We start from the raw sequence: 27,919 nt of genomic DNA, 5'->3' as shown, positions 1-27,919 counted from the left end.
AATTGGAACGTAACTAAGGCCGGGCTTAGTAATACACGGAGGGGTGTAGCAGCTCGAGCTATGATCCAAGTGTGCAAATGCAGTCCCTCTTTAGCTCGGATGTTGTTTTGCAGTGGGATCAGATCAAATTTGAGCCAGCTGGTTCGGCAAAGATGAGTCCTTAGTCCCTGCATGTTCTTTTCCAAAACATGTTATTGACTCAGAAATTCATGCTTAAGCTCCAGCAGCCTGCTCGTTTCTCTTCTTTTACTGAATGGAAGGGTTTTCTCAAAAGCAGGCCAAAGCCTTAGAAAGATATGAATGTTACCAGTACAGAAATAAAATATTCCTCTTTGAATTTTCCAGTATATTCCTTTAGTTAATTTTTGTCAGCATGCCTATGAAAATATATGCTCTGTTTCTTCTGGAACATACTGTTCAGAACTAGATGAAGCCTGAGAGAAGTAAGTGTTCTGGTATGGGGGGAAAAAATGTCTCCGAGTGGGGAGATTTTATTTGGTTCTTAAAAATACACTTCAAATTATTAATCACTTAAAATTTTTTACTTTTAATCTTAGCCAAAGCTGCTCTTTTCTCCCTCGTATCAGACTATTTTGGAATGCCTTTTGGGGACTGTTTCTGTCCCTTCCCCTGTTGCACATAGGGGTGTTTGCCCTCATGTTCTAGCTGGATGAAAGTAGATTATTCTCTAGGACTACACGTTCATTGTCCTGAATTTTAACGTAAGCGATGAGTAACTTTATCAAGAATGATTTAACAAAGCATTTCTGTATGGCTGTAAGTTATATTCTTAACTATTTGAATTATTATTCTGCATTTTTTTCAACCTCTTCTCTCCTGTTTACCTTTGTTTGCTCCTATTCATTTACAAAGTCTTTTCATTGTACGTAGAGATTCCTGTATGACAATATAACCAGCCGTCCAGAAAATACTCTGTTTTTCCCCCCAACAGTAGCTGTGGACAGGGAGGAGAGTGGAGTACGTTCATTCACAGATGACAGCCAGGAGCTATACCCGGGAGTACTCTGATTTATACGCAGTGGTTCATTCTTGTCAAGACATGCTCGTTCCCAAATCCTAAGTCTGACAGTGGGTCCCTACAGGTTTTATTTCTCTGAGACATTTGGTTATGGGTCTGCTCTAGCTATGTACCTTGCTGAGAGTATCGTGAAGCATCCTTCCTGTGGATGGTTCCATGTGGAACCTTAAGGCTCCTTATAGGTACATTATTGTGATTTCCTCACCGTTAGACCAGTTTCCAGGTCCCAGCCAACATTAACTACGTAGAGCCAACATTTACTGACCAGATTTTCTTTTAGGCACCTTTAACAGTAACTCAGGAGTCAGAAACAACACAGTATTTATTCTTTCATCCTCAAATATAAAATATATGGAAGCAGTGAATAAAGTAGAATACTTTGTGCATAATTCCCATACTAGCAAATAACCTACTTATCCATGGCACAGCTGAACCGATGATATTCTGTCTGAATTGGGATGAACAGCTTGCATCTCCTGACATACTCCTGCACTCAGTCTGTCAGCTTTTTCACTGACGTACAGCTCTTACAACTCAACTCTTCAAACTTCTTTCTGCAGGGCTGATCTTCTGTCTGTGTTGCTTAATCTCCCCCTTCTCAGGTGCAAACCAAAACCTCTGATGCCAGCTGAGAAATCCTTTCATGAGTCTGAAGTTGGCTCTTGTTTTCAAAGAGATGATTCTTATCGATGTAATTCCTTTCTGATCAGGTTCTATAATGGTCTGTTTATATGTAGGCTTCTTTAATTATCCATCTGCTCATGCTGGCAGCAGAATAAAATTGAATGGGAAAACAGGCTGACATAACACAGTGCAGACATCTTACCAGTTGGTTTTTACGTCTTGCAGAAATGTGGTCGTAGTGACAGTACGTATTACCCTTTATTCGCATGTGATACAGTCATCGTCCATAAATTTCAGGACCTGGATGTCTAAGACTAGATCCATAGATGTAGATACTAGATCTATATACTGTATTATTGTTGAACAAATGTCCTTTATTCTCCCATTTATGCACTTGGCTGTTGTTTTGCGGAAGGCGTTCCTCTTGATCCATCCGTGCTCACTGTTCTCTGTCTCAGGCAGCCCTGTGCTGGTTTGCACCAGCTCTCCACGCAAATCGGGACCCCCTCAGGAAGACCTTCCAAAGCACCCAACTGCAAAACAATCTTTCCGTTCTGTTAGCATCTGGGTGTCATGTGAAGGCACATCTTTAAGCGTCAAGGTGGCTTTTCTCTGAACCCTTCAGGTCACTTGAGCCTTCCTCATCACAGCACTGTATTCTTACAGCTTTGCAGTCGAAGTCTATGTTTTTATCCAAGATCTACTACAATTTTGTGCCTTCCCTTTTGTTTCCGTTCTCTCCACCTCTATGAGAGGAAAAGCTGAAACCGAAGCCAAATGTGTAAGATGGCTCCTGGGCAAATTCGGTGACAGTAACGATGTGCTCAAAGCGAGAATTTCAAACTTTGCACCTACGTCTCAGCCTGCATCGGCTACTGATTCTGCAGGGCTCCAGCCGAACTCCTACACACAGCTGGTTGATTCTCCAATTCAGATTTTCTTCCCTATTTTGCACCATTTACCCATGAATTCTCATCTAAATGTATAATGCTCTGATCTTGTCTCCGGCGGAGCCCTGGTTTCAGTTTGGAACTGGGGCTCTGCTTTTGTTTGCCTCAGTTACACTGTTCTGGGCTGGTTTTTCTCTTTTTTCAGTTAGCGTGTTATTGAATGTGACTCTTGCAAGGCATGCGACTTCATACTTCTGAACAAACTTATCAAGAATGGCTTAAATCAATAATTGCTGTAAGTCTTAATGCAAAGCTGACGCTGAGAGTGCATTAACAAAAAGCTTTCATTCTTGCACAAAGTTTTAATTAGCCATCCTGTTGATCTTTCCAGTTCGGTGCCTCACAAAGGACCCGAGGCTTTCCTTTATGGACCAGCGTTTCCATTAATTTGAAATTTTTTTTTGGCAGAAGAATTCAGACAAAAACCTTAAGGGTTCCAACGAAAAAATATAGAAGGAAAATGGAAAAAGGGAAGAAATGCTCAGTTTGTGTGTGTGGGTATATATAGAATATAAACAAGTACTACAGTAGATTTATAGTATCACATACTATTTCAAGGTTATAATGGATTCCTAAGCCATACTTCACTCTTGCTGCTACTGGAATTTACCAATGTTATAAAAATAAGTAGCTTGTAGGGTAAGAAGTCAAAAGAGGAAGCATACCTGAGAGAAGGCTTTGGCTGCAGATTTTTACCCGTGTTCAAAGTTGTTTTCTGCTGTGGTTTTGTTTGCATCTTTGCCAGGGCATTGATATTATTACAAGAGCGCACTTCTATGGCTACTTGGTTCTTTCTACTTGGTTTTGAAGTAACACTTGCAGAAAATAGGCAATTTATATGTGTGTATATATATAAAAAAACTCTCCAACAACCCCAGACCCTACATGTTTTCTCATAGATCACTGCAAATACTAAAACTAAATATCTTTTTTCTTCCGGTACTGCTAGTTGTAAGATAGCCCAGGTTTGGGTTCTAAAGAAGGAACAATTATCCTCTTTTGAAGAAGGAAAAAACCAAACCAGAACCCACAAACAAGCTACAAAAGTGAAGCGAATTGACAGTTCTCCAGAGCAGCGGGTATTACTGAGACCCACTTTCGTGGGTGGTGATTGTGACTGGTATTTCAAGGTGATTGCTGGCAGCGTTTCCCCTTCGGCAGTTGCGTATGAGTTGAAGTATTTCGTCCCTGCATGGTTTATGAAAACAAAGTATACATACCAAACTGGCACAGCTCTCACAGAACAACACTATTTCTGCAATATTCATCACAAGCTCATTGTTGGGCGTTCCAATGCTCTTCTGTAATTTGAGCATTGTCCTGAAGAGAATCATAACGTTATAAAATAGGCGGCATATAAATATTGTTATGTTTATAATGTAGGCAGCGGGGTAAGTACGAATGTGCTGGTGTAAGGCTGGAGCATAAGCTGGTGCTTCTTTAGCGAGGAGAACAGTAAAACAGAGTATCTGAAGAAACGATGGGATTCCAAATCCAAAGGTGAATTTAATGATCTCGTACTCGGGCCATGCAAATAATGGGTCTAACTGGCAATATGTTTCTGAGTGATAGTTATCTGTGCCAACCAGCACCGCCCCAGTCAGCGACAAACAGAAGGCAAATACAAGTACAAATCCAACACACAACATGGGTCTGTGGGTTCCGTTGCCGAGAGCAGTCCTCGGTGGAAATCTCTTGAGTAATAGTACGAGAAGCGTCAAAATCAAAACATACTGAGAATTGAAATAGCTGAAGTTGAAAAAAAACGACAGAACGTTACACGCGAGGTGGGTTGCTTTTAAGTAGTCAGGTCTGGTTATGACAGTAAACGATAAAAAAATCATTATAATATTGCTGATGGTGAAGTGTAGAAGAAATAAGTCTAAATTTTCTATGGCTTTGTATTGCAAATAATTCTTTATGAAAATGATCAAAATGCATATGCCAGCTATTAATCCTGCTGGTACGAAAAAGGCGATGTAACAGTGCATAAGTCTGGAGATGATGTTTTGAGAGGCTATGATGGCTTCGATTTCTTCTGGGGAGGAGAAATCCAGGTTCTTGCTTGGGTAGCTGATCCACGTCATGTTGTGGGAAGTCATCCTTCTTTCCGACTGTGCTCGCTTCCCGTTCAGTGGGGTTTGAAACTGAAATGGAAAAGGAAGGTGAAACAGGTTTTAAAGTACAGTTTGTAACGTCTCTAGTTTGCACGTTAAATATTACGTGCGGTGTGAACCATTTGTTCAGAACAAATGCGGTCACTTTTTGGGTGGATTTTGTGTTCCTATATTAATTTCAAGCAAATTTGCGTAATATTTTTAGCCAGAGAAAATATGCCTTTTTATTTTTTTTATGTGGTTCCTGCTCTCACCACTAGCCCTCTTCCCCCCTTGATGCCAACGGGATGTTCCCGCAGCCGGGACTTGGCGCGTTCTCATGTCGGCCGTGGGATGGAGGGGAGAGCTGGCCCTTGGCGGGCGAGGAAGGAGTTGGCGCCAGGATTAGGTGGAGCCGCTTTTCCTCTCCATCTTGCCAAAAAAGGGCAGCTCCAGCGTGTGGGTTGCAGCTCCAGCCACAAAATAGCTTCACTGTGCGGTCGCAAGGGTGGGAATTGTCTGTAATTTGGACCCAGCTGACAGTCTCAGGGCTGACACCGCATACTGAGGAAAGTGCAGAGATAATCACAATGCGAGGCAAGAGGCACATTCCTTTCTTTGTTTTAGTTCTGCTTCCTTTCTCTTATGAAAAAAAGCCTTTGATAACTGCAGCCTGTACTGAGGAGCCCCTATAAAATTAATGGGAATGTTTAAGGACTGTTATGAACGAACTGCTTTCATACTAAACCATCTTTATACATTAATAATACTGTCATTTTTAGATGTGGCTGTTGCATGAAACTGCAAAAAACAATGCTTTTCTGCATGCTGAAATTCGAGAAAATGATTACTGGTGCATTATAAGCCTATTGATAAAGTTTTAGCGAGGAACATTTTTTTACAGATGAGTTATAAATTCCCGAAAATAGGGAGTAATATGGATAGGCTGTTAGCTGTAATGACTCTATGATATGTTGATATAATAATTCTGCTACCATATAAATGTTTGGAGGATCCTTTTTAAGCCAAAAAAGCTTTATAGGAGAACATAATATGTACTCATGAAAAACTGAGTGCAATAGATATGGATATATAAGGTTTACAGAGTGCCTAAAAGCATAATTAACTCGATTTCTAAAAGGAAATTTCTGTGTACCTTGTACCGATGCAGAGAATAACATACTTTTTTTTTAGTTACAAAGGATAAATATTTTTAAACATAAGGTAATGAACTCACTATTCCTAATGAATTTTGAATGTCTGATAAATCATCGTCCTTAGTACTGGAGAAGTTAAACATATAGGCATTTTTACAGTGTAGAGTGTTGTTTCCTGGGGAAAAAAATAAATCCTTCTTTATTCACAAGGATTTCAATTTTGTGCTAGATTAGAACTGGGTGTTTTTACTTCGTTCTGTTGTATGCACAGCGGGTCTGCAGAAGCCACGTCCATAGACGGTACCTCTGGTAAAGACAGGACAGTGGAGCTCTCCTCGGAGAGGTCTCTATACTGTCATATTAGTACCAAGAGTGATACACTCAGTTGTACATAACGCATTTCCCGGAAGGGGATTCTAGTGATGTTAACTCTTAAAGTGAAAGTAACTTTAAATTGGTAAAAGTTCATAAAGATGCATTAATGTTTTTAAGCAGTGTTCATTATAGATAAGTCAGTGTCTTAATACTGTTTGACAGTTCATTTATGGTTGTTACCTCTGACACTACTTCATATTTCTGATATTTCTAATCTCTCCTCAAAATTGGAATTCTAATACTGGTTTTAATTAGAAAAGTTGACTTATCAAAGAGGCTTTGATTAAGTGTGTATATAATCTACGTAATTATAATTTCATTTATATAAAACCGTGGAGTTATGTTTTGATTCAGCGGTGTTCTTTGTCCCCTTTTAAAGGCAGAGTTTCTTCCTTTCTAGAAAAGGTGATTTTTGGAGAGGTCCCACTGCAGGAAGGAGCGGTGGTTAGAGGTGAATTCGCAGTTGGGGCTGGTGGGGCTCTGCCTGAGTTCTCCCCTCGGAGCTGGGGCACGCCAGGTAGGACAGCACGGATGGGCAAAACTGGTGGAAGTCTCTGAAGCAAGTTGAGAGTCGAAGCTTAAAAATAGATTGTTAAATATGAACAATCTTAAGAAAAATGGAGTGAAAATCATATCAGAAATGATAGGCGTTGGGAGGAAATATTGTTGTCTTGTTAATTGAGGAAGTGTATCTTCAATACTCGCAGTGGAGCTTTTGTTTCTTTTTGCTGATTTTTAATATGAACCATGGAGAAGGACTTAAGTTTGTACTGAAGTGCTCAAACTGAAGTGTGGGAATAATTTAAAAGAAAAAATCCCAACAAACCAAACCACACACGCAAAACCTCACAACTGTAGTCAACTGGTTGGGCTTTTGTATTTCTTCATACTAGCGATTTCTCCCTTCTAGATTTTAATTTCAAAGTATCTGTTTTGAAATACAGCTGATCACTCTGATTTCTAAATTAAATTCCATGCTTAATACGGAAGCACTGGCGGAGGGGCGGGAGAAAGCTAGAAAATGTTTCATTAAGTAAGTAGCAACGATGTTATTTGCTTCCCTTTGGCTCCCTGGCTGAAAGTGATCTACTGTGCTATTCGGTCAGCTTGGCCATGGAGCCCGACAGACTTGCTTCCTTCTGCTGCTTTGATTCATCTTCATTATTTTCTGGAGATCTAAAGACCATGAAATTCTAACTTCTACAATTCATCAAAGTATTCTTCAAATTCTCAGGAGAAATCTCAAGAATGAAGGAAACAGGTCATATTTTGACCTTCTATTAGAAAAGGGATTTGAAGCTTAATCTGGCGAAGGTCAGGTACTTTGTGACGGATAGAGAAAGAGATGTGGAACCACTTGAGCGTCTGCAGAAAGCTTGTTGTTATCCCACAGGGTAGTTTCAAGAGGTTAAGAAATATTTACATCTTGAGCTCTTCCACCAATGTTACCTTCTAGTCCCATCAGGCCTTTTAAAGGGCTGAACACTTAAATTTCGTTCTGGCACTGTGAAGGTCTCTGTTATCTTCTCAGCTTTTACACCATGGGCCAATCAACCATGCTCGCTGTCTTTGCAGAGAATCTCAGAACAGCTTAGCAACATTCAACTTTTACAGTAACATAACCGCAAAGGAAACACAGGCCATAGTTTTGGTTTCACAGGAAATGATATGGCCTTACATCGAATGACAGGAAAAACAAGATGCCGGAATTGGGTTGAATTTGCTCAGGATCTGGCCTTGGTACTGACTCGGGGCTGGCCTTTGGCCACGGCAAGGGATTTTTTATTTTATTTAGCTACGCTTGGAGTTTTTAAGACAAAGTCAGGAACATTAGACTTAATGCAGCATACTCCGGTAGCTGCAACTTACTGCGTAGGAAAGTGCATCATCTTGGTTTCCTCTTTCTGTACCCACCGGTTTGTGTGTGGTGGGAGTTTAACGGCGCACCAGCGTGCTATTGCAGAGAGGCTGCCCGTGTGCTTAGGCCTCGTTTGTCGGTGGTGCCAAGATGAATGCCTGAAATAGTTTCACTTGGGTTGCAACTCTCGTTTATAACCACAAAGCATTATTTAAGATTACTGTTAAATAATGATGATGATAATATCACTCTTACTCTCCACCTAGACATTGTGATGCTAACAGGTGTGTGTCTCTTAATGGACCTCATCTGCCAGAGGAATTTAAAGTAAACAAAATACTCCATTCAATCCAGAACTAACCTACTTGGGGGGAAATAACAATGCAACTATATATGTATAATTATAATCAGTGCAAGTATTAAAATTCCGACTTAGGGAAAAATTCCTAGGTGTGCTGTTTTAAAGGGAACTTCTAGAATATCACCTTAGGATTACCCACACAAACAAAACTTCACCAAAACAACCAGCTGTTTGGAGCTTTGCTGTGGTTAGTCACTATGAGCGCAATGCTTGCTTGAATTCAATAAAGCTTTCGTCACAGAAGAAGAAATATCTGCTAGCAGTTTGTAGTTTATTCTGAAATATTCTTGGTTTGGCGAATAAGATTAACATTAATGCTGTAGATAGTAATTACGTGCCCCTCCCCCAGTTATTCCTAGAAGTTTTTATTCTGCTTTAAAAAAAAAATATTAAAAAATCACAATGATAATGTCAGACTTCTCTTATTTGGTACTAGTGTCTCACTAAGTAAGTATTTAAGAGAGCAAATCGCAAGTTTGTGTTCAGATTGTGGTAGGAAAGGCTGGTGTGTGCAGGTGGCTGCAACCAAATATTCCTGATTCTTCGTACAAGCTAATACGTGTATGTTCTTCTCTAACATGGTCACACCTAGATAGATATTTCTGACTTAGGACCTTATCCTACAATCTAATTTTTTTTTCAAAATTTTTTCTCTTCATAGCTATTTTGGTGAAATTTGAGGATATATAGCACTCTACAAGATCTACACCTCATGAAGTTGCTGCATGAGGGTTTTCTGGCTGAGGTTATAGACTGGACCCTGTCAGAAAAGCGTGACTCCCTCGCAGTCTCTGCAGCTGATGGGTTGGGTACGGTCGCAGGTGGCGGAACCTCTCTGTGCGTGTGTTTACATCTGAACGGAGAGCTTTGGAGAGCCTTATGACCGCAAGGTGCTCATCTGTCATGTAAAACAACTCTTAAAAATTGTAAGCCTTTACAGGTTTAAAACATTGCCAAAGCAGTAAGTTCATTCCTTGCACTAAAGTAAATGTATGCTTAGAATAATAATGGGATGAAGTTCACAACTTTTGCTGTAGTAAGTTGAACATATTTGCAAATTTTTATAGACTTTTGGTAATACTAATTTAATTTGAAATAGAAAGATCTGATCCACGGGAGCAGCAGAACACGGGAGGGTGGTTTATTTCTCACATCTTTTATTTCAGAATCTCCATGCAGCTGACCACATTTTTTGCCAAAATACTTTGAGTTTCCATCATTAAAAAAAAAAAAGAAGGAATTTATTATGTCACTTTCTTCTGCTGTAAGAAAATCTGGTGTTCCCTCAGTCCTTGTCTGGTTCTTGGATTTACTTGCAGGGACATGAGTTTTATTTCAAAATGCATGTAATGGTTATGCTCTGCTTGGTGGGGGCCCCGAGTCCTTTACTCTTTTAGTGGAATCTGTCAACTTAGGGTGAAAACACCTCGAGACCTGAGTTAGTTTTATTTCTTTTCTCACAACATACTATGATGTAAAGTGACTTTGTTATTTCTGTTTACTCACAGGTAACAGACAGTAATATATAGTGTGTCAGAGCTCCCGTACATTGAAGCCATGGCAGAAGCCAGGCTTATTCCTGTTTCTCCTAAGATTAATTAACGAGGGAAATTTGCAATATGCTACTTGCATTATCTTCCCTGTATTGTCATATTTTGTCCCTTCTTTACCTCTGCTCCCCCTCACTTTGTTTTAATTGACCATCATTCGCATGTTGTGAAAACTTCATGTGGCCTCGCTTTTTTTCTTAGTTTTTTTGTTGTTTCTTTTTTTTTTTTCTTCTTCCGGCCTGGTTTCCCCACTCACCCACTCTGCCTTTTGGGTCAGCAGTTAAAGCAAATACGTTTGATTTTTTTTTTTACACTTTCTGAAGCGAATACGTTATCCTTCACTTCCAACAGCTGGAGCTGAGCAAATAGGCACAGTGTTCAGAAGGCAGTTTAAAAATAGCGAGTTGTGACAAGGCTACTTTGAGTACGGAAAGGACCCAGTCTCTGAGATCTCATTTTTTTTGGTCCCCTGTCCCTGCCTTGATGGTTAACTTTTACAAATGGACAGCTTGGTTTCAAAGAAACTTGTTTATTTAGAGTCTAGAAAGAAGAGCTCCTAAACCGGGGAGTTTCTCCCTGGCAGCCAGAATTCTTCCTCTAGAAAAGCTTTGGCAGGGCAGGCTTTCTGCGCTCTGTCACCAGCCGTTAGAAGGAAAATATTCTTTCATCCACTCATAAAGCAATACACCTAATATTCCTTGTGAAACTCAGCTCTCAGTGGGCACGTCCTGCATCGGCCCGTGGCAACACTGCACGTAATTTGGGGGTTGGGGCGTTAATAGATACGTGAACTTGTCCTTTCTGTTCGTACTAGGTCTGAAAGTTAAAAGATGGGGGCAGGTAGCAGTATATGAAAGGCTGAAATGTAAAATACCATATTTGTTTTTCTTGTAATGTCCACACTTCTACTTGGAATTTTGGGCAAGTATTTGAGGTTGTAAATATTAAAGAAATCCCACCCTTAACTTCTGAAAAATTATCAGTTTCTGAGAAACCGAAAGCTTTTATTTTCACTTTTCCAGAATATAAATGAATTGGCAGTAACTGAACAAAATCCCTGAGCAGCATCGCTGACGTGTTTCCTGTCCTATACAAATACTTGCGGTGTGGTCGGCGTTATCCAACAATGTCCATCCTTTAAGAGACCGCTCTTAGGCGGTGGCTGGAGTCTTTTGCCCAGACCACGGAACAGTATTTCATCACGTAGCCAGCAGCCGTTCCATGGCAGTTAAGTACTTACTGGAAAAAGAGTCTTTACATTTACTCTATTTAATGCCCGGCTTTATAATAAACTTCAGCTTTCTAAGGATGTTTCCCAGATAAAGTATTTTACCTTGCGGAGTTCAAATGTTGTTAAAGAAGGGAAAACTAAACCCGTTAAATTATAATTGCAGCTTCACAGTTTGAGGCTCTTGCGATGAATAAAACATTGCATATTCAAAGTAACGTAAAGCACTTACCTTTTCAAGAAAATGCCCCACAGATACCACTGGCTGAGACTTCCACTGTGGATAGTCAGATGAATTATAGTTATTGTTTGGAGGATATAGCCCTTTTTATTTATGTAGAAAGCAGGGTGTCTATGTTACAATAACTTCTTTAGCCGCTGTACAAGGCGATGAAAAATGCAGACGCTTGCTCACTGCAAAAACACACAGTTCTGTGAAGGAAACAGGAACTTGGGTTAAGTCATTCAACCCATACACGTTGCATGTTTAGCAAACCTATGGTTTCATCATGTGACTTTAAAGTTCAAATTATCCTCTGCCGGGAGATATTTTAGAACAGAAAAGTAGTGTTTGTCCCAGCCATTTCTAAGTATGTGAGGCCATCCAGTGGCTTTTTTTTTTCCCTGTTCATGAAGTAATCCTACGCGTATTGGCCAGCCTTCGCAATTACATTTTTTTCTCGTGCGCTGTTTTAAGTGCTAGAGGTCTAGAAAAGGAAAAGCCTGTTGAATAAATACCAAGCAAGGCCCCTTGCTTAACAAGACAAAAACTCGACACGAAAGTAGTGCCTGTCAAAAATATTAAGATCCCTTCTTAAAAATAGGCTGTATTTCTATTTTTCCATGGTCCCGGCTCTTGGAACACTCCCAGTATTGTACACATGCAATGAATTATTTTTCCAGATGCTCTGCAATGACCGTGAGGTGTTAAAAGACAGGATTTTGAGTCTGTAGTATGTTTTGGGTCTGGCTCACCATCAGTTGTCTTAATGACTGTGTTTAATAGTGTTCTTAAAACCTCAAATGTACATGAGCAAGACAGGGTTGGCTCACGGTTTTTCTAGTGCGTGCAGCCTTGCTCTCTGGAATACATTGGTAGCGTCATGTTTTCTCATACCGGCACATGGGAAAGAATGTTTTTATTGTAATCTTTTAATAATCTGCGGTGGCTTTCAGAGGTTGAGAAGATAATTTGTGACCAGTGTTAGATCGGTGCTCTCCGTTTTCAGGGCATCGTCCTTGTTGTGCTTTAACAAGCTTTGTTGAAAAATGTGGAAAGAACTAAAACATTTTAAAGAAGTGAAATGAGACAAATGTGTACAAATCTAGGTTTCAAAATTGGATTTGTGGGTTACCTGGAGAAAATATTTCAGCGCTAGGTCTACGTTTCCACCTGACGGTTGGCACTACTGCTCCAAATGCTGCTTTGAAACCAGGGATGCGTGTGGAGGGCACAGGGATGCTGCCAAGCCCGGAGACACTTCAGCTCCCAGGTGAACATTCCTGTTCTTTGTGCAGTAGCTGTGCTCCGCAGCAGCTCGAAATCTGCTTCCAATGAGCTCACACGTGGTATTCCAAATGTCCCATACTGACTTTGGTTTTGACCATCTTAGCATAGTAGTTTGTTGGACTGGGTAGACTGTTTCCCTTCCATTCACAGTAGTTCCTCCAAATTGTTACTGAAAAACTTGCGTAAAGCTGGCTGTGACGTGTAGGTGATTTGTATATAGCGTTTGCCTTTGAGCTGTACCCAAATCCAGGTTTATTTTATTGGTATTAACTTCTCATAGTTAAGAAGGGTAAAGAAAAGATACGCGTTGTAATCGTGTGCAAGTCAGGCAATTTTTTTTTTTTTAACTGGTGATTTTCCATGCAAGACGCAAATTTGAAGTGTCACCTCATTGTTCCTTGGACTTGGGGCTGTGCAGAGAGCACGCTAAACTACGTAAGCATCCTCAAACGATTGGCTTTGAAATTGCAGGAAAACTCCAGAAAGTATCTGGCCCTCGGCTGGAAGAGACTAACTTGACTTTTTAGCTTGCGGAATGGCTGGTGTGTGCAGGTGAGGCAGTGCCAAGCAGCTGTGCCATGGGGTGGTGGTCATAGTTCCCACTGAAATGGTCCGGAGAGGCCTGTGATGGATAACCGTGGCTCTGCTGGGGGGGACAGTCACTTCTTGGCTGAGGGCCCCCAGCCACCAGCTGGACTGGGTGCTTCTGGTGGAGTTGCATTGGGTGGATGTAGCCAAGGCTATCTGTCTGTGCCCTTTGTGATTATTAGTAAAATAAAGGCAAAGTAATGGCCGCACTGAAAGTTTAAGGAATATTCAAACCACTCTTAGAAAGGTTTAAACTATTTGGAGTTAATTAGCAATCGGTGAGCACGGAGGAACTCGAGTGAAGATAAGCCCTGACACAGCAGTGTTAAGACTGCGTTTCCTGTTATTCAGTAACTGCTTTCCTGACGATGCAAGGTGGTGTAGAGCAGAGCTCCGAGGCAGCTTATCCTCTAATGAGAAAAATTATATAAATAGAACCAGAAAAGCAAAAAGAGGAAAGCTTATTTCTTACGCCTCCATTTTTTTTTACAAAAAAAAAAAGGCCCCCAAAACCCCAACTAAGAAAAAGCTCCAATCTTCAAAATTATGTTCATGTTTACAAACATTATTCAGTTGTATTTTGAGGGCAAGAATATCTATTCTTCTTTGAATCGGGAGCAAGTAGCACACTGCAATTTCAGAATGTGTGCATGGTTTCAGAGAATCACAGCACAAAGTGTCCCCATTTTACAGGCGGAGAAACTTGGCTACTGAGAAATTCATCCTTCCAAGTTGATGGACTAAATTGAAAGCCAGAGGAGAAGTAGAGGTTAGAAAATCAAGGTTTCCCGACTCCATATTCTTTATTCTGTTTAGACTGTGCTAATTTCTATCTCGATAGCTGCGATTCTGCCTCGTCTGTGGAAACGGACAAAGCACAGTCTGAGGTATCTGAAAAGCTCGGTGGTGTGGTTTTGGCAGCAGCTCCCTGCGCCGTTATTGTCACGGTTAATGCGTTACTAGAAGCAAAGCAAGATATTGCTGTGGTGTGACCAGCTGTGTCTTTCCTTAAACAATAAACCAGTTCATTTAATTTGCTTAAATGATCAGGGTGCGAGTCATGTGAGAACAGTGGCAAACAAACTAGTGTTTGGTTGTGCAGACTTTTCATAAAACTGCCAAAAAAAAAATGGTGGTTAAGTGACTGAGTTTGGGATGATGCATAATTTTACTACTATTTTCTAGTGATTTATGATTTTTTTGGTGATTAGTATGCGTTAGTATACATGCTCTCAATGGAAGAAGTTGATGTATGATAACGATGTTCTGGATGGGGTGGAGGCAGGAAAGGTAGAAGTTTTAGAAGTTAAATAATTGTGAGATGCAGTGACAATATTTAAGGCTTGGCTGGTAACAGATATAATTCCACCAGCTGCCTACAGCGTGCTGCGGTGGGCAAAACTCTTGTGTAGTTTTTAACGCATCTTACTGTTCCTATGGCAAAATAAACGTATCTAGTAGAGTGTGACAGATTGATTATAAAGAAAGCAGATGTGAGCCACTTTCCTTTTGACCAAACCCACTAATTTCTCTTAATTGACCTTTGGAACAGGTTGCCCAGAGAAGTTGTGCCATCCCTGGAGGGGTTCAAGGCCAGGTTGGACGGGGCTTTGAGCAACCTGGGCTGGTGGGAGGTGTCCGTGCCCAGGGTGGGGGGACAGAACGAGATGGTCTTTAAGGTCCCCTCCAACCCAGACCATTCTGTGATTCTATGACCTGTGTTACTGATGTGTTTTGCAGAGTACGGATCCCTGACAGTAGGTTTCAGTTGAAGTAAGGTCTCTTTCTGTCATATACATGTACGCCAGATGAGAGAAACTTCTCCATCTTCTCTAACAAACACTGTTCAATGCTTCTGGCTTGTGAGATGCTGAAACCATGAAGATTTCAGTCTTTTTATTCTCTGGCTTAACTCAGATCTGTCCAGTAAAGCGTTATGGAGATGGTGATTCTGCCTTGGTCATCTTTCCTATGAATCCCGGTGGTCAGCCGCTCGCAGAGTGGTGGTGCTCCCATGAGGAGGGGGACTCCTGGTTGCTCGGTGCAGCAGCGAGTGGCCACAGTCACCAGGGACTGAGCCCAGCGCCTGCCGTAGCTCCCAGTCTAAGGGTTGGACTGGCTGCTCTGGGGGGGGAATGGTTATCCCCAGGGAGCTGATCCTGCATGAGAAGCTTCAAGTCTGGTTTTGGACTATGGTGGTGTCTTCTGCTCTCAATTAACATATATTTTTATTGCCTTTTGGATGTAACGTCATTAAGAAAACTGTCCCTGTGTAGTATGATAGAATTGTTTTAGAATATTAAATGGCTGTTATTGCCTGTTCCCCAGCGTATTATGATGAAAAGCAATCTCTGCGTTACTGGAATTTTGAGTTGTGAAATAGTCTACGATGTTTTTTAAAGATATTTTTCATAAACTACCATGTATTTCCATCTTAATTTTTCCTCTAGTGTCGTTATGTAACAAAAAAAAAAAAAAAATCAGCATGGGATATTAGCCAAGGATTTAGTCAAAGATTGCCTCGATTCACTATTCGGCAGCTCAGCTGACGTATTGGAAGCTTTTCCTGGTGGCATTTTAGCACCTTAAGGCTACTTGTATGAATGCAATAACTTCAAGATTCCTGGAAAAAGCCCTTAATTTTTGAGAACATCATCTATGCGAAGGCTTTTGATATATTGATGCACAGTTGCCAGTCAGCGTGAAATTGTTCTTGTGTGTTCTTGCTTTTAATTTTATGTGTGTTCAGCCTTTTTTTTTTTTTTTACTTGACAGCAAGCAAATTTGTGTCCTTGATTAAAAGACCATGGAACATTAGGCCTTTGACATAAAAAAAGGTGGTGGGGGGGGAGAAGTAGGGAAGTTGTACACAAAGTCAAGAATTTAGCTTGAAGAAAGTTAAGGGAATTTTGCTTATGGATGAATTTTAGAACAAAAAGCTTGCGTGTCTTTATTGTATTATAGTCCCTGCATGTTTCATTTTGGAAGGGTTTTTTGAGTGTGTGGTTTTTGTTTTGTTTTTGTTTTAATGGAATTCAGATGCGTACATTGAGTTATAAGGTACATGGAGCTATATGAATTAGTAAAATCTGATGGTCTTACTGGCTTTCCTTGGAGCCCTCTGCTTGGATAGGGTTAAAAAAGCACAAGTTGGGGATGTGTATACATAAGCACTGGTATTAATAATTACCTGTGCCTCAGAGGCTGGCTGTAAATCAACATTTCCTCCTTTTATTCTAGAGGAATGCTCTGCGCCGTGTGACTGCCGCCTTCACATCTCAGGGTTGCTTGCCCGTGATTCACTATTAGTGATTTTTATATTGGCTTATTTGGGCATAGTTTGTAATGTAAGTTGTTTTATAAACAGTGTTTTATTATTATTACTGTACAGTAATGTTTCTATCAATCACAAAATAAATTCCTCGGTAGGGGTAGATCATCTGTGTAACTCAGCCGCGAGAGCTCAAAAATTGCCCTTATTTCCAAATAATACTCTACTTCTATTAAAAGGCGGAAAAAAGCTTTTTCTAATGGCAAGTTTTACAAAAGAGCTGGTCTCTGCATAGCACTGCAGGTGCTCGAATGATTATTTAATTGCATGTAGGCTGACCTGAAAAATTGGAGAAACTTGTGTATTAATTAAGTATGAAATCTATTTCATTGTGAAGTAGTGAAACCATAACTTAATTAGAAAGAGTTACAGTGCTCTGGAGCTGGATGGGAATGGCGCGTCCTTTGATCTTTGAGCATCTTGTCAGCCACAGTGACTAGTACCAGATGGTTCGTAAAACAATACAAGAAATACATGCTTTTTTATAAATATTTCTTTCTTGTGAATAATCAGACCTAATAGCCTGTTTAAATATCCTTCTGTTAGGATCAAAAGCAAAATTAACCGTTGCTGAGATTTGTTTCTTGCAGCAGAATTTTCTCTTACCTGCCTCATCCTCCCCGCAGCGGTTTGTTGTAGAAGTTACAGTTAATTTTGTTTCTTCTTGCAAATACTTGCAGCAATAGCCTTATGTTTGCAGACAGGACCAGCTCGTACAAATCTGTGTTCAACCAGAAACTGGGACTGATTTTTATTTTTTTTCTTTTCTAATGATTAACTGAAATCTTTTAATTAGTTTTACTGACCGTACTGCTTTTGGGAACTGCAGGAGAATTTCTGCTAGTGACCACCAGATGGAGTTTCTAAAACGGCTTTGATAACCTCATACCAGAAGTAATTTCGAAATGATCTTTTAAAGGTTTTAGAGATGAGTTAAGAAGCAGTTGTGGAAATTCTACTGGCTTCAAGATAAGTTTTAGCTCAAATTTGCAAATTTCCTTGCTAAAATTAGGCTTTTCAATTAATTTTGTAATTGGTAATGCATCAGGTCACATACAAGCGATGAGCAGAACTTCCTATCGGTATCAGTGACGTTTGTGATAAAACAACTGTAATTTTGAAGATTAATTCTGTGTTTTTGAATGTTAACTGATCCAGAGTTGAGCACTCTCTCTGCATTTTGATAGCAGAATTCCTCCTCCTGTATGTGTGCAGGTGCAGTTCCTGCAGGATGCCTCTAGTTGTAAACCTGTTTCTTTTCTTATTAGTCCCTTCTCCAGGTCTCCGAGTTGGGATTATTTATGCTGCTGCTTATTTATCTTTTCATATAACGCATCATTAAGACTTTTAAGCTAGATAAAATGGATTCTTTTTCTGGTTATAAATTTTGTTTGTCTTAACGAACTTTTGGTAGGAAGTATTTTTTTAAAATATATTTATGTACTTAATTCATAAATACTCTGATAAGAATCTGGTGTTTTAAAAATCTCTTACTGTCAGGATTTGTAATAATACAAGAACTCTGCCTGCTGTAGGCTGAATAATTAAGACCATTGTTGTGAATGTGATTAAAAGTGCCAGTTCTTTAGAAGGAAATCTCATGGACTTCCAAGGTAAGGAAAGGACTTGGTGGGAAGAAAGCGGAATGAGAGAGTGGATAATAAATCCTCTTATCTGTGATGAGAAAAGAGTGTATTCTGCATACGTCAAAGTGTTTTGAGGTATAATGGAAAGCTAAAGGAAATACAGCAGAGGAAAGATTTCACACCTGAGATGAGTTGGGGCGGCAGTGTGTGCGGCTGGGCTTGCTCCTTTAGGTGGCTTTCACTCGCAAAAAACTTCACGTGAGATGGTTAAGACATGCACGAGGTTTCACTTAGTAAGAAACTGCAAAAATTCATCTTGGAGCATATGTTTCAGATTCAGCAGTGTGTTGAGCACTTTACAGCTGCAGCAGCTTGGGCAGAAGCGGGTACTTCTCCAGGCGCCCAGCAGAGCCCAGCGCGGCGCTCGCCCCGCTCCTGCTTTGCTTTTCTCTTTACCGGCCCTGAGCCGCTGCGGTGAAGCTCACGAGAAGGTCTCCAGCGCTGCACTGCTTTCATTTTTAATGAGCAATGATAAACGGGGGTTTAGCTACATACGTATCCATAGCACAAAAACAATTTAATGGAATCTTAGTTTTTTTAAAAAAAAAAAAAAAAAAAAGTGTTACTTCCCTTTGAGTTTCCTGGTAGAGGTGTCATATTTTCTTAGGAAAATAGGCCCCAAGGTTCCCATTATATGATAGTTAAATGCATATTTTCAGCGACTGCTCCAAAATGTGGTTGTCTTCAGTGAAATCTCTTTATATTGACAGAAAAGAGTTGCCCAGAGAAGCTGTGGCTGCCCCATCCCTGGAGGGGTTCAAGGCCAGGTTGGACGGGGCTTGGAGCAACCTGGGCTGGTGGGAGGTGTCCCTGCCCAGGGCAGGGGGTGGCACTGGCTGGGCTTTAAGGTCCCTTCCAAGCCAAACCATTCCATGAAAAGGGCAGGTTCTGGTGCCCTGTTGGCCTGGTTCGTATGAGTGTATAGCTATTGAATTGGTTGTACCCGATCAACTCTTTTTTTTTTTTTTTTTTTTTACTTGCATTTATGCAAGTAAAAAGTTGCATAAAAATTTGCAGTAAGAAGTTCACCCTTTGCAAACCTGTAGGCTCACTACTTGCTGCTTCTTAACTAGCATTTAAGATCCTTCAAGTCTATGTTGTGTAAAAGGAACTTTACTAATCCAGATGAGAAACAGCCTTTTTATGTATAATGGTTATATCTTAAAGCCCTGAGGAGTTGAAGTATCAGAAAATCACCACTCTGTTTAGAGACGCTGGCTCTCCAATTAGAGTAACAGAAAATACTCCTTAAACCATTATATGGAAGTAAGGGCATCTTGTCAGCTACTAGGCTTTAACTAAATGATATAATATTGCAACTTCCACTTTCACAGTTGCCATTTTAATTTATTTCTCAGTGAGACTCAACACTTAGAAGTGCCTTGGACTAAGGTGGTTTTTTTTCTTCATGGAATTCACCCATAACCATTTTGAATAGAGTTTGCTTCTACTTGCTGTCTTCCTACGCTTTACAGAAAATTTAAAGGTAACATTAACTAATTTTGAAAGTACAGCCAGGAAAATATTTTCATATATGTGGGGTACGCTGACTGATCCATGGAGAGTGATCTTTTGGTTGTATGCAGTGGTTACTGCAATAAATGGATTATGAGGCACGTTGTATTCTTAAAGCTAAATTTTCTTCGGGCTGCCAAGGTATGGGTTGTCCTGTTCCGTTGTTGTGGGAACCAGGAGCGTTTCTGCAGGGAGCTGATGTCCGAGATCTCGTTTGTGGCAGCACAGAGGAGAGGAAGTGACAAGGACGCGGTGGCTGTGCGCGTTCCTCACCACCCCGCATTTCTGGGGTGGAGTGTCACGCTCTCCTGTGAGCTGCAGGATTCCTCATGCTGAAAAGAGTTGGGGGCTGTGGCCCTTTTTGCTCTCACTCCCAGCTAACTTCATGCTACAGTGAGATTTTAATGATGTCAAAACGGCCTGGAAAATCTGACCATTTGACATCCCAGTCATGCAATTTGTTGTGTTTTCGTTCAGGAAAGCAACATGAGTTTAACCTTGTCCCTAACAGGTTTTTATTAGGAAGGCTTAAAAAAAGAAAATCACACATCTTCCTGACCAGACACACTTCAACACTTTTTATTGAGAATTTATGAGTCAGTAGTTCCTTTGTGAAGCGTTGCAGAAAGCCCATTTCTAGAGTATTTTGACAGAATATTGAAGGCCATGTCTCTTCGCTGTAGTAGAACCAGAAATTTTCTAGGGGTTGATCACTTTCCTTCATTAACTGAAATTAGGTCTTCAGAGACCAGCTTAATTTGATTCTCAGATGAAGACTTTAGAAACTGGGACCTCTGCTAGGTTCGTCAACACGGACCTGTCTGCAGCTACCGATGTTCGTAATTTAAGCAGAAAGCAACGTTTTTATTAGTTCATTGATTTGACTTAATTGACCACTCAGCAAGAGAGCTATAAGCCACAGATCAACTCAAATATTAAATTTAATTTTGTGAGAAAATAACACTGTTAATAGTGGCACTTAACTAGTGCTTACTTTCTAGTATACCGTACATACGGACAGAAACATACAGTACACACCTTACTGTTCCGAGGTTTACATTTAAATGATACACTTTGAGGAAAAAATAATTTAATAAATTCTTTGCAAATTCTTTTTACATCAGTAGGCTGATTTTTATCTTGCATATATACACTATTTTATTCATATTTATTTAAATGTGAAATAGATAAGCGCCTATTTACGCTCATCAGAAACCTTCAAGTACGTGAAATGGAAAGGCCCTATTCTTGAGAACTTTGTGTATTAAAGATTTGTTCATATTTATGATACCAGGTATTTCCTGAAGTATTTCACTGCACTTGCTCATCTACTTTTTTTAAAAATAAATATTGCAAAGTTCTCGCTTTTTTGGGATACTGTTTTTTAAGACATACCATGGGAGGGTGCTGCAATTAAGTTCAGAATTTCCTTAAGAGAACAGGAGTGCAGGCAGCTCCATGGCACAGTTTCTTTGAGGCAACTAATAGATCAAATTAACTCTTAAAAAAGTTGAGCGGGTATCAGTCTTGTCCATTAAATTATGAAAGTTCTTTGTAATTGCCATCACATTTAGTGTATCATCAAGGATACACACGAACATACTTAACTCTGCTGCAATAAAAAAGATCAGGAAAAAAATCAAAATTCAGGATAAGTTATCTAAAAACTTGTTCTTTCTCCATCTCTTAAATAGCAGCTTCCATTTTATTACGGAAATCCATTTGTAATGTCAAATTGTTGAATGAGATTTGGGTCATTGTAAAGGAGTCGGTGCAATGCAGTAAAGGCGAGCGGTGAATGGTACCACGTGTACAAGACCAAGCATGGATAGGAACAGGGGAGCAAAATGAAAATTAAATAAATAGTGCAGAGAAGGGGAAAAGACAAGAGAAAAAGGTAAATGATAAAAGAGCCGTGGTCTGAAACCGGGAATTTAACAGGAGAGAAAGGAAGAGGAATCAACGCGTGCATCCTGTTAGAGGCAGCCAGTCAGATCCCTTCGGGGAAGGGGAAGTAAAGGAGCAACAATGGAGTTAAAATTGCCCTTAGTGCTGCCTGTCGAGCCACACCGTCCTGGCAGGGTCCCAGCTCTGCGGGCCTCTATTCACACCAGATAAGCCAGTTCCTCCCTGCTGGAATTTTTCCTGCATAATGGGACGGAATTTCTTTAACAGATTTTACATGAGGTATTTAATGTGGTGCATTAGGAAACCCCGTTTTCCTGGGAAGGGATGAGGAGCCTGTTTGTTTGACAGTTGTGAGGAAAGATTTCTGTCTTAAGCACTCCCGTGTGGAAGTATGCTTGAAAGCTCAAGATGGGTAGAAATTCATAGAAAACCTCTCAAGTTAAGGGGAAAAAAACCCCAACCAATGGACCCAGTGGTTTGCCAAAGCAGCCGGTATCGTGTCAGCACAGAGGCACTATAAATTACTGTGTGAATCAGACACAGTGATAAAGAAAGGTTTGAATCCTTAACATGGTTTTCATCAGCAGGCTAAAACTATGAAGTAAATTGATGTAGTTTTCAGGTAGAGAAAGGCCGTAGAAATAGGTTTTTTTTACTCTATAGGGTTTAAGGGTTAAAAGAAATTCAATAACCTATGAAAAGCTATTAAAAAAGTGAAGATTAATGCAGAGTCTTCCACCAGAATGTTGACAACTTTGCGATGCTTGTGTATGAAGACAGGCGAAGCTGGCTATGAGACGAAATTACTTGAATAACGTTGAAGAGAAAGAACAAGATCGAAGAGGCTGTTCCTCCCCTGCTTCCCACTTAGAACTTCAGCGTATCTCTATGCTGACAAATTAGGACCAATTAGCAGACGAGATTGTGCTGTAAGTGATGGAAAAGGCTCAATTCTGGGTTCGCTCCGTGTTTTTTCCATACCAGAGGCTTGAAAAGCCACATTTTTTGGAATAAAGTGATGTGGAATTTGAGATGTGTTGTGACAGATGAAGCAATGAAGTGATTCTGCCGTGGTGCAGGGGGGGTGACAAAGATGTCTTGCTGCCCCCGAACCTGTGGGAGAATCTCAGTTTAACTTCTCCCCCCCATCTGGCGTGAATAACGCGACAGCAGCCCGGGAACAGGTCGGTTTGGGGTCGGTGCTTCCTAGTCTGCTGTTGTGGGTAACGTCACTTGCTTCCTGCAGCATGTTTGTGTTTCTCATTGTATTTCAGATAGTCCGTAAAATCTGGCAAGCTGGGTTGGATTTCTTCATCCCCACTGTGAAATACAGAAACTACCTATTTATTGCGTCTTCAGGAATCCCATTGGGAGGCACTCCAGTTCTGAGAGGTCAGCAAAAAGCTGATGCTGACTGGGATGCCTATATATTGCTCCCATTTTAAAATCTTGATGGATTGAAGGATTTTTGTATGGTTTCCAAACCTCCAGTGATGCCCTAGATTAAAGAGACTTTTAATTTATTTGTTGCAAACATATCTCTTGAAAGTACAAAATGTTAATCATAAACATATTTATTTTTAAGATAATTACTCTTGTTACATGAACATATGTGGACCATAACACTTAGCCAGGCATTCTTTACTAGTTAAATTTTGATTTAACTTTGTAAACCACCGTGTCCTTCATTTTAATACGCGGAACAAACATCTCTCAGTTCCCTTAGAATTAGTTAATAAATATTTCTGAATTCTTGAAATGTTTTAGGATGCGAACAAAGCACTGGAAAAATAAAACACATTTTTGTTAATTGTTATATCTAGGAAAAAAAATAATCACTTTACCATAAACGTTAAAACTTAGGTTAGTTTGTGCGAGAAAATAATTTCGGAAAACGGTAAATTAGGCTTCTTTTAGAGGGGATTCAGTGATGGAGAAAGAAATTAAATAATTTAATTTATAATTAACATTTACTACTCAGGCATGTATAATTGGATAATGTGATCTCTAGCAAAGATCATCTATATAATCTTCATCGAAAAATACTATTTACTTCATCAAGGAAAGCACTGTTACTTCTTTGTACAGAAAATAAGGCAATACCTTTTCCTATACAAGATACAAGGTGCTGTGTCTTCAGTCAAGACTTCAATAAACTGCTTAGTGAGTTCTTCAGACGGGAATATTAGAACGACAGAGTTCACGCTTTAAAAGCAGTTCAGTGCACTGAAAGTGTCGGCTGTCCCAGGTATTGCAGCACGGAGACCCCAGTCTCACAAGACTTCAGCAAACAACTAACTATTTGAAAATTAAGACTGTTTCATTTAACTGTAATGGAACGCTCCTTCCAGCCGCTGGGTTGGGACTCCCAGTATCGCCTCCGAGTGGAGTGCCACGGCCGTGCTGTCACCGTCCCAGCGCTGGGATGCGAAGTCCTGCAGGGACCAGGCACCCGGGGAGGTTTCACACCTATGTCATCACTTGCTGTACTACCGTGCGTTCGTGAGAACACCCTTGATTCCCACAGTGTATCTTTTTAAGCAAACGTCGTAATTTGTTGGGAAAGTTTTTGTTAATATATCTGTAGAGCAGAGGCATTACAAAGCTGCTCGAGAAAGCCAAGAATTTTGACAAAATCTTCGTAAAATGTAATATTCGGCGGTAATTTTCATCTGCAATTCTTCCTTGTGCGTTAGTAAATGTGCTTACCAAGAGAATAACGTAGTAGGGTGTCCATAAGGTGAACTGTGTACAGACTGTGGCAATCAAAAGCCTGTGCACCGATGGATCTAATCGTCCAGTGTCTTGATCCAGTGGCGTCGCCTCTTTGCGTATTCGCAAGATTAATATAAGTGCATACAGTACAGCAATAGCTGGTACGACGTACCCGATAAAGACCATGATGGCATCTGCTGCTTCTTTGTTCTGCATCTTGGAACACTCGATGATTTTAGTGGATACGTGATTGCAGACGTAGAACAGGAGAGATGAAAAACTTGTGAGCATGGCACCACCCCATATGAATCCACAAACGTGCTTGGTGTTGTACACGCTTGACATGTAAGTTCTAGGTAGAGCACGTTCTATGTAGTAGTCCAGACTGAGCAACGTAGTAGAGTACATGGTAACCAAAGAGGAGACGTTGAATAAAATAAGTAAAGTAATATAAACTTCATTGTTGGAATTCCAGATGGCCCATTTTGTATTGGCAAGCCCTAGAAGGTACATCGGTGCCAGAGCGTTGATGATGAGACCAGCGATGGCAATGTTGACGAAGTAAACATCTGGCATAGTCATGGTGGCTTTGTTGTAGAGGTTAACTAGGACCAGCAAGCCGTTGTAACACAGCCCGACTGGGAAGCATATGATGAGGTAGAGTAGGGAAAAGACGGAAAGCACAAGGTGGAAGTCATGGCAGAGATGCTGGTCCTCGCTGCTCCCCGTACTGTTGTTCAAGGTTTCACAGCTCCACATAGTGATTTTAGCTGGTGTCTCTTCTCCGCTGCTTACCAGCTTTTCTACAGAGAGAGAAATAGAAAAAGTATTGTTGAAATATTATATTGTAAGTGAAATGCAATGTAGTACGAAGAAAACATGTTACAGGTAGACGTTGTACACTTCACATAACTGATCAGTTTAAGGTCAGTGACTGAAATGCATTTTGATCTTCTTAGTCTGGAAGAAAGTCACCTGTGCCTCAAAATTTCATGAGACTGGTAAATGTTCTGAAGTTTTAATTTAAATGAAATTAGTGGCAAATGAGTTGATACAGGACACTCAACAGAAGTAAATCATGAACTGCATATCTTTAAAGTAAGTACTGATGTAATATACACGAAGATTAGTACGAAGTTTTTTGAAATGATTAAACAGTTCCTCTTATATAGCTAATAACATATCAGGGTAGTTGCTGAAGAATTGAAGGCTGGAAGCTGAAGCAGAAATCTTAGCAAAAAGATGGAGAAGAGAGTTCTCTAAGGTGTTAAATAAGCTCCCTCTTGAGCAGATAGTTTCTTAGGGGGCACATCCAATACAGTGGATGAATACTGGATCACTGATAAAACCAACAGACTAGAGGAAACTGGGAAATGAGATGAAGGTTTGGTTTTTTTTATAGGTCAGTTTGTATTCAGACGTCCAACCTATAACCGTTAAGTTCTGAAAAAACAATGGACCTCTGTAGTCTAGGGAACCTAATATCAGGGCAGCCTGACTTTCCAAAAAGGCAAGAATTAGCTATCATTTCCTCTCAAAATAGCTTGAATTCTTTAAAGAGTATGCTGGTATCAGGAGTTGTTGTCCCGCTCGCTTTGCTTTATCGTCATTAGAGAGGTAACATTTCAACTGAAATCAGTGAACTTCAAAGCAGTCATGAAAAGCCTCTTTCCAAAAATGCAGAAATAAGAAATAATCTCTGAAGTGCAGCTCAGAACATCCCCAGCCTGACAGGGATGGTGATTTTTTTTTTTTTCCTGCCAGCCCATTTCTGGGACAGTGCAGCCGGTGATTTCCCATGTCCCGTGCACCCCGACACCGCCAGGTACGTGGCGTTGTTTGTCTGCTCCCCTTTCAGCACGTAAGTACTAGTACACGTACCTGCATTCTTTCCAGAGAGAGAACAAGATTTAATTCAATCCACAACAAACATTGTGCAACCAAAATGAATGTTACTGGACAACATGCTGTACTCCGTGAACCGGGTGGCGAAATTACACACCGTGGGGTTTGTAAGCGTACGAAGGTGTGTGGCTGCGTCTCCCCAGCGCTAATCCTTCGACCTGTCAGCCACAGGACAGAATTTGTTCCAGAATCACGCCAACTGCCATTTTTTTATTTCCCGTTGCAGTTGTTTCGTGTGCCAGATAACAGGCTAAAAACACAGTAATTTTATCTGGGCAGACAAATTTTTATTCCACTGTCCTGTGCTGGATTTCCTCAGATAAGCGACTGCTGTGGCAGTAGTGCGAGATACAGTTCTGTTGTTTTCAAAGCTTTCTTTCACCTTTGTGGAAAAAAACCTTCTACTTTTTTGTTTCAAATCAGTTCTTTAGGTGTAGTATTGCATATGTGTAGAAAGTATTATAGCTTTATGTTGTCTTTCAGTCCTCATACTATTTTTGAGCACTGAGAACACCCCATTTTTTTTATTTTCAGGAAGCATCTGTTGTTTTAAGTTTTTAAGAAAGGTTGTTGGGGTTTTCTTTAAGAAAAAAAAGAAAGGTTGTTGGGGTTTTCTTTAAGAAAAAAAAAAAAGGCTGTTTTGCACAGTTGAAGGCAACCAAAATTACATCTCAGTGAACTGCTACGACTTGATTGAAGCAGAGCAGCAGACTGGAACTAGATATTGCAAATATATACATTACAGTGAGCGCAGGGGTGAGTAAGCACAGGCACGGGTACAATCACCTCGTTCCATTATGTAGGGTTATCCCTAAGCGTGCACCTTTGACTGCTCCAGACTGAATTACATCAGCCGCATTATACCTGCCTGGATATTGTCTCAGATCAACAGGCTGTGCCACCTCGCTCTACATTCTGTAGAGCAGGGGCATGTCTGGTTTCACAAGTATTTTTAGTAATTACCCCTTTTTTCTTTATGGCCTCTAAATGCGGTTAAATAAGGCAATTCTATTTTAATGCTAGAAATGGGAGGCAATTCATTGTGTTACATAGTAACCTTACGAAATTACAACACTTACCTCTGAAAGGGGCAAAAATAAAATCCAAAATGAAAGTATTTTCTGAAGAGGTTTTGCTGATGATTTCTAAACTACCCGATGGAGGTACTTTTGCCACTAACGTAGAAATCGCCCGTGTCTAATGGTCGCTCACCTGCGGAGGCACCGACCCCGTGGGCTGCGCTGGAGGGGCCCAGCTCCGCGTTTCTTACCCAGCCCTGTCTTCTGTCATTTCAAAGGCAGTTCTGTTTTCAGGGACCGTCTGCGGGTACGTCCTCACGATGCTTCGGATGCGGCAGTTTGAGTCCCCCGGTCTAACCCGACCCCGTCCCGCCGGGGAAGGCTGCGCTCCTGCTTTGCGGCGCCCCGACAGCCCTCCCATCGCCTCCCCGCTGCGGGCTGCTCTCGCCTTTATCCACGGAAAATCAAAGTCAGGGCTTAAACCGTAGAGGGTTTAACCGCCGCTCGCTCCCAGCCTGCCTTTCCCCCGGCCCAGCCTTGCTGC

The 27,919-nt window shown here is 40.7% G+C and overlaps 3 protein-coding genes across 11 annotated transcripts in view; 1 reads left to right on the top strand and 2 right to left on the bottom strand.

The window, feature by feature from the left end:
* The window catches only part of C8H7orf50 (chromosome 8 C7orf50 homolog), a 128,539-nt gene that overhangs the window by 22,521 nt on the left and 78,099 nt on the right, over window positions 1–27,919 (top strand). For 2 of the 7 annotated variants that reach the window (XM_054210458.1, XM_054210460.1), the window contains one exon: window positions 26,216–26,312. The exons of 3 other annotated variants lie outside the window; for them this stretch is intronic. In XM_054210458.1, coding sequence (XP_054066433.1) covers window positions 26,250–26,312 — 63 coding nt within the window. In that variant the 5' untranslated portion in view covers window positions 26,216–26,249. Of the gene's footprint in view, window positions 1–26,215; window positions 26,313–27,919 lie in introns of those variants that run through there. 2 more of the 7 variants (XM_054210457.1, XM_054210455.1) reach the window with 2 other exon arrangements.
* LOC128913262 (uncharacterized) lies at window positions 1,049–17,391 on the bottom strand. The gene is made up of 3 exons (XM_054210449.1): window positions 17,274–17,391; window positions 11,471–11,670; window positions 1,049–4,760 (listed from the first exon to the last, which is right to left on the bottom strand). The coding sequence occupies exon 3, from the start codon at window positions 4,713–4,715 to the stop codon at window positions 3,696–3,698; it is 1,020 nt and encodes a 339-aa protein (XP_054066424.1). The 5' UTR covers window positions 4,716–4,760; window positions 11,471–11,670; window positions 17,274–17,391; the 3' UTR covers window positions 1,049–3,695.
* The window catches only part of GPR146 (G protein-coupled receptor 146), a 48,842-nt gene continuing 44,217 nt past the window's right edge, over window positions 23,295–27,919 (bottom strand). For 2 of the 3 annotated variants that reach the window (XM_054210450.1, XM_054210451.1), the window contains one exon: window positions 23,295–25,254. In XM_054210450.1, coding sequence (XP_054066425.1) covers window positions 24,206–25,210 — 1,005 coding nt within the window. In that variant the 5' untranslated portion in view covers window positions 25,211–25,254 and the 3' untranslated portion in view covers window positions 23,295–24,205. Of the gene's footprint in view, window positions 25,255–27,435; window positions 27,895–27,919 lie in introns of those variants that run through there. The other variant, XM_054210452.1, reaches the window with a different exon arrangement.

This window comes from Rissa tridactyla, chromosome 8, assembly GCF_028500815.1.
Source record: "Rissa tridactyla isolate bRisTri1 chromosome 8, bRisTri1.patW.cur.20221130, whole genome shotgun sequence".
In the NCBI taxonomy this organism is placed as follows: domain Eukaryota; kingdom Metazoa; phylum Chordata; class Aves; order Charadriiformes; family Laridae; genus Rissa; species Rissa tridactyla.
This window is presented reverse-complemented; position numbering and strand designations above follow the sequence as displayed.

Bases quoted from the DNA above. Each gene is read 5' to 3' on its own strand.
- LOC128913262 (XM_054210449.1), bottom strand. From the start codon at position 4,715: ATGACTTCCCACAACATGACGTGGATCAGCTACCCAAGCAAGAACCTG.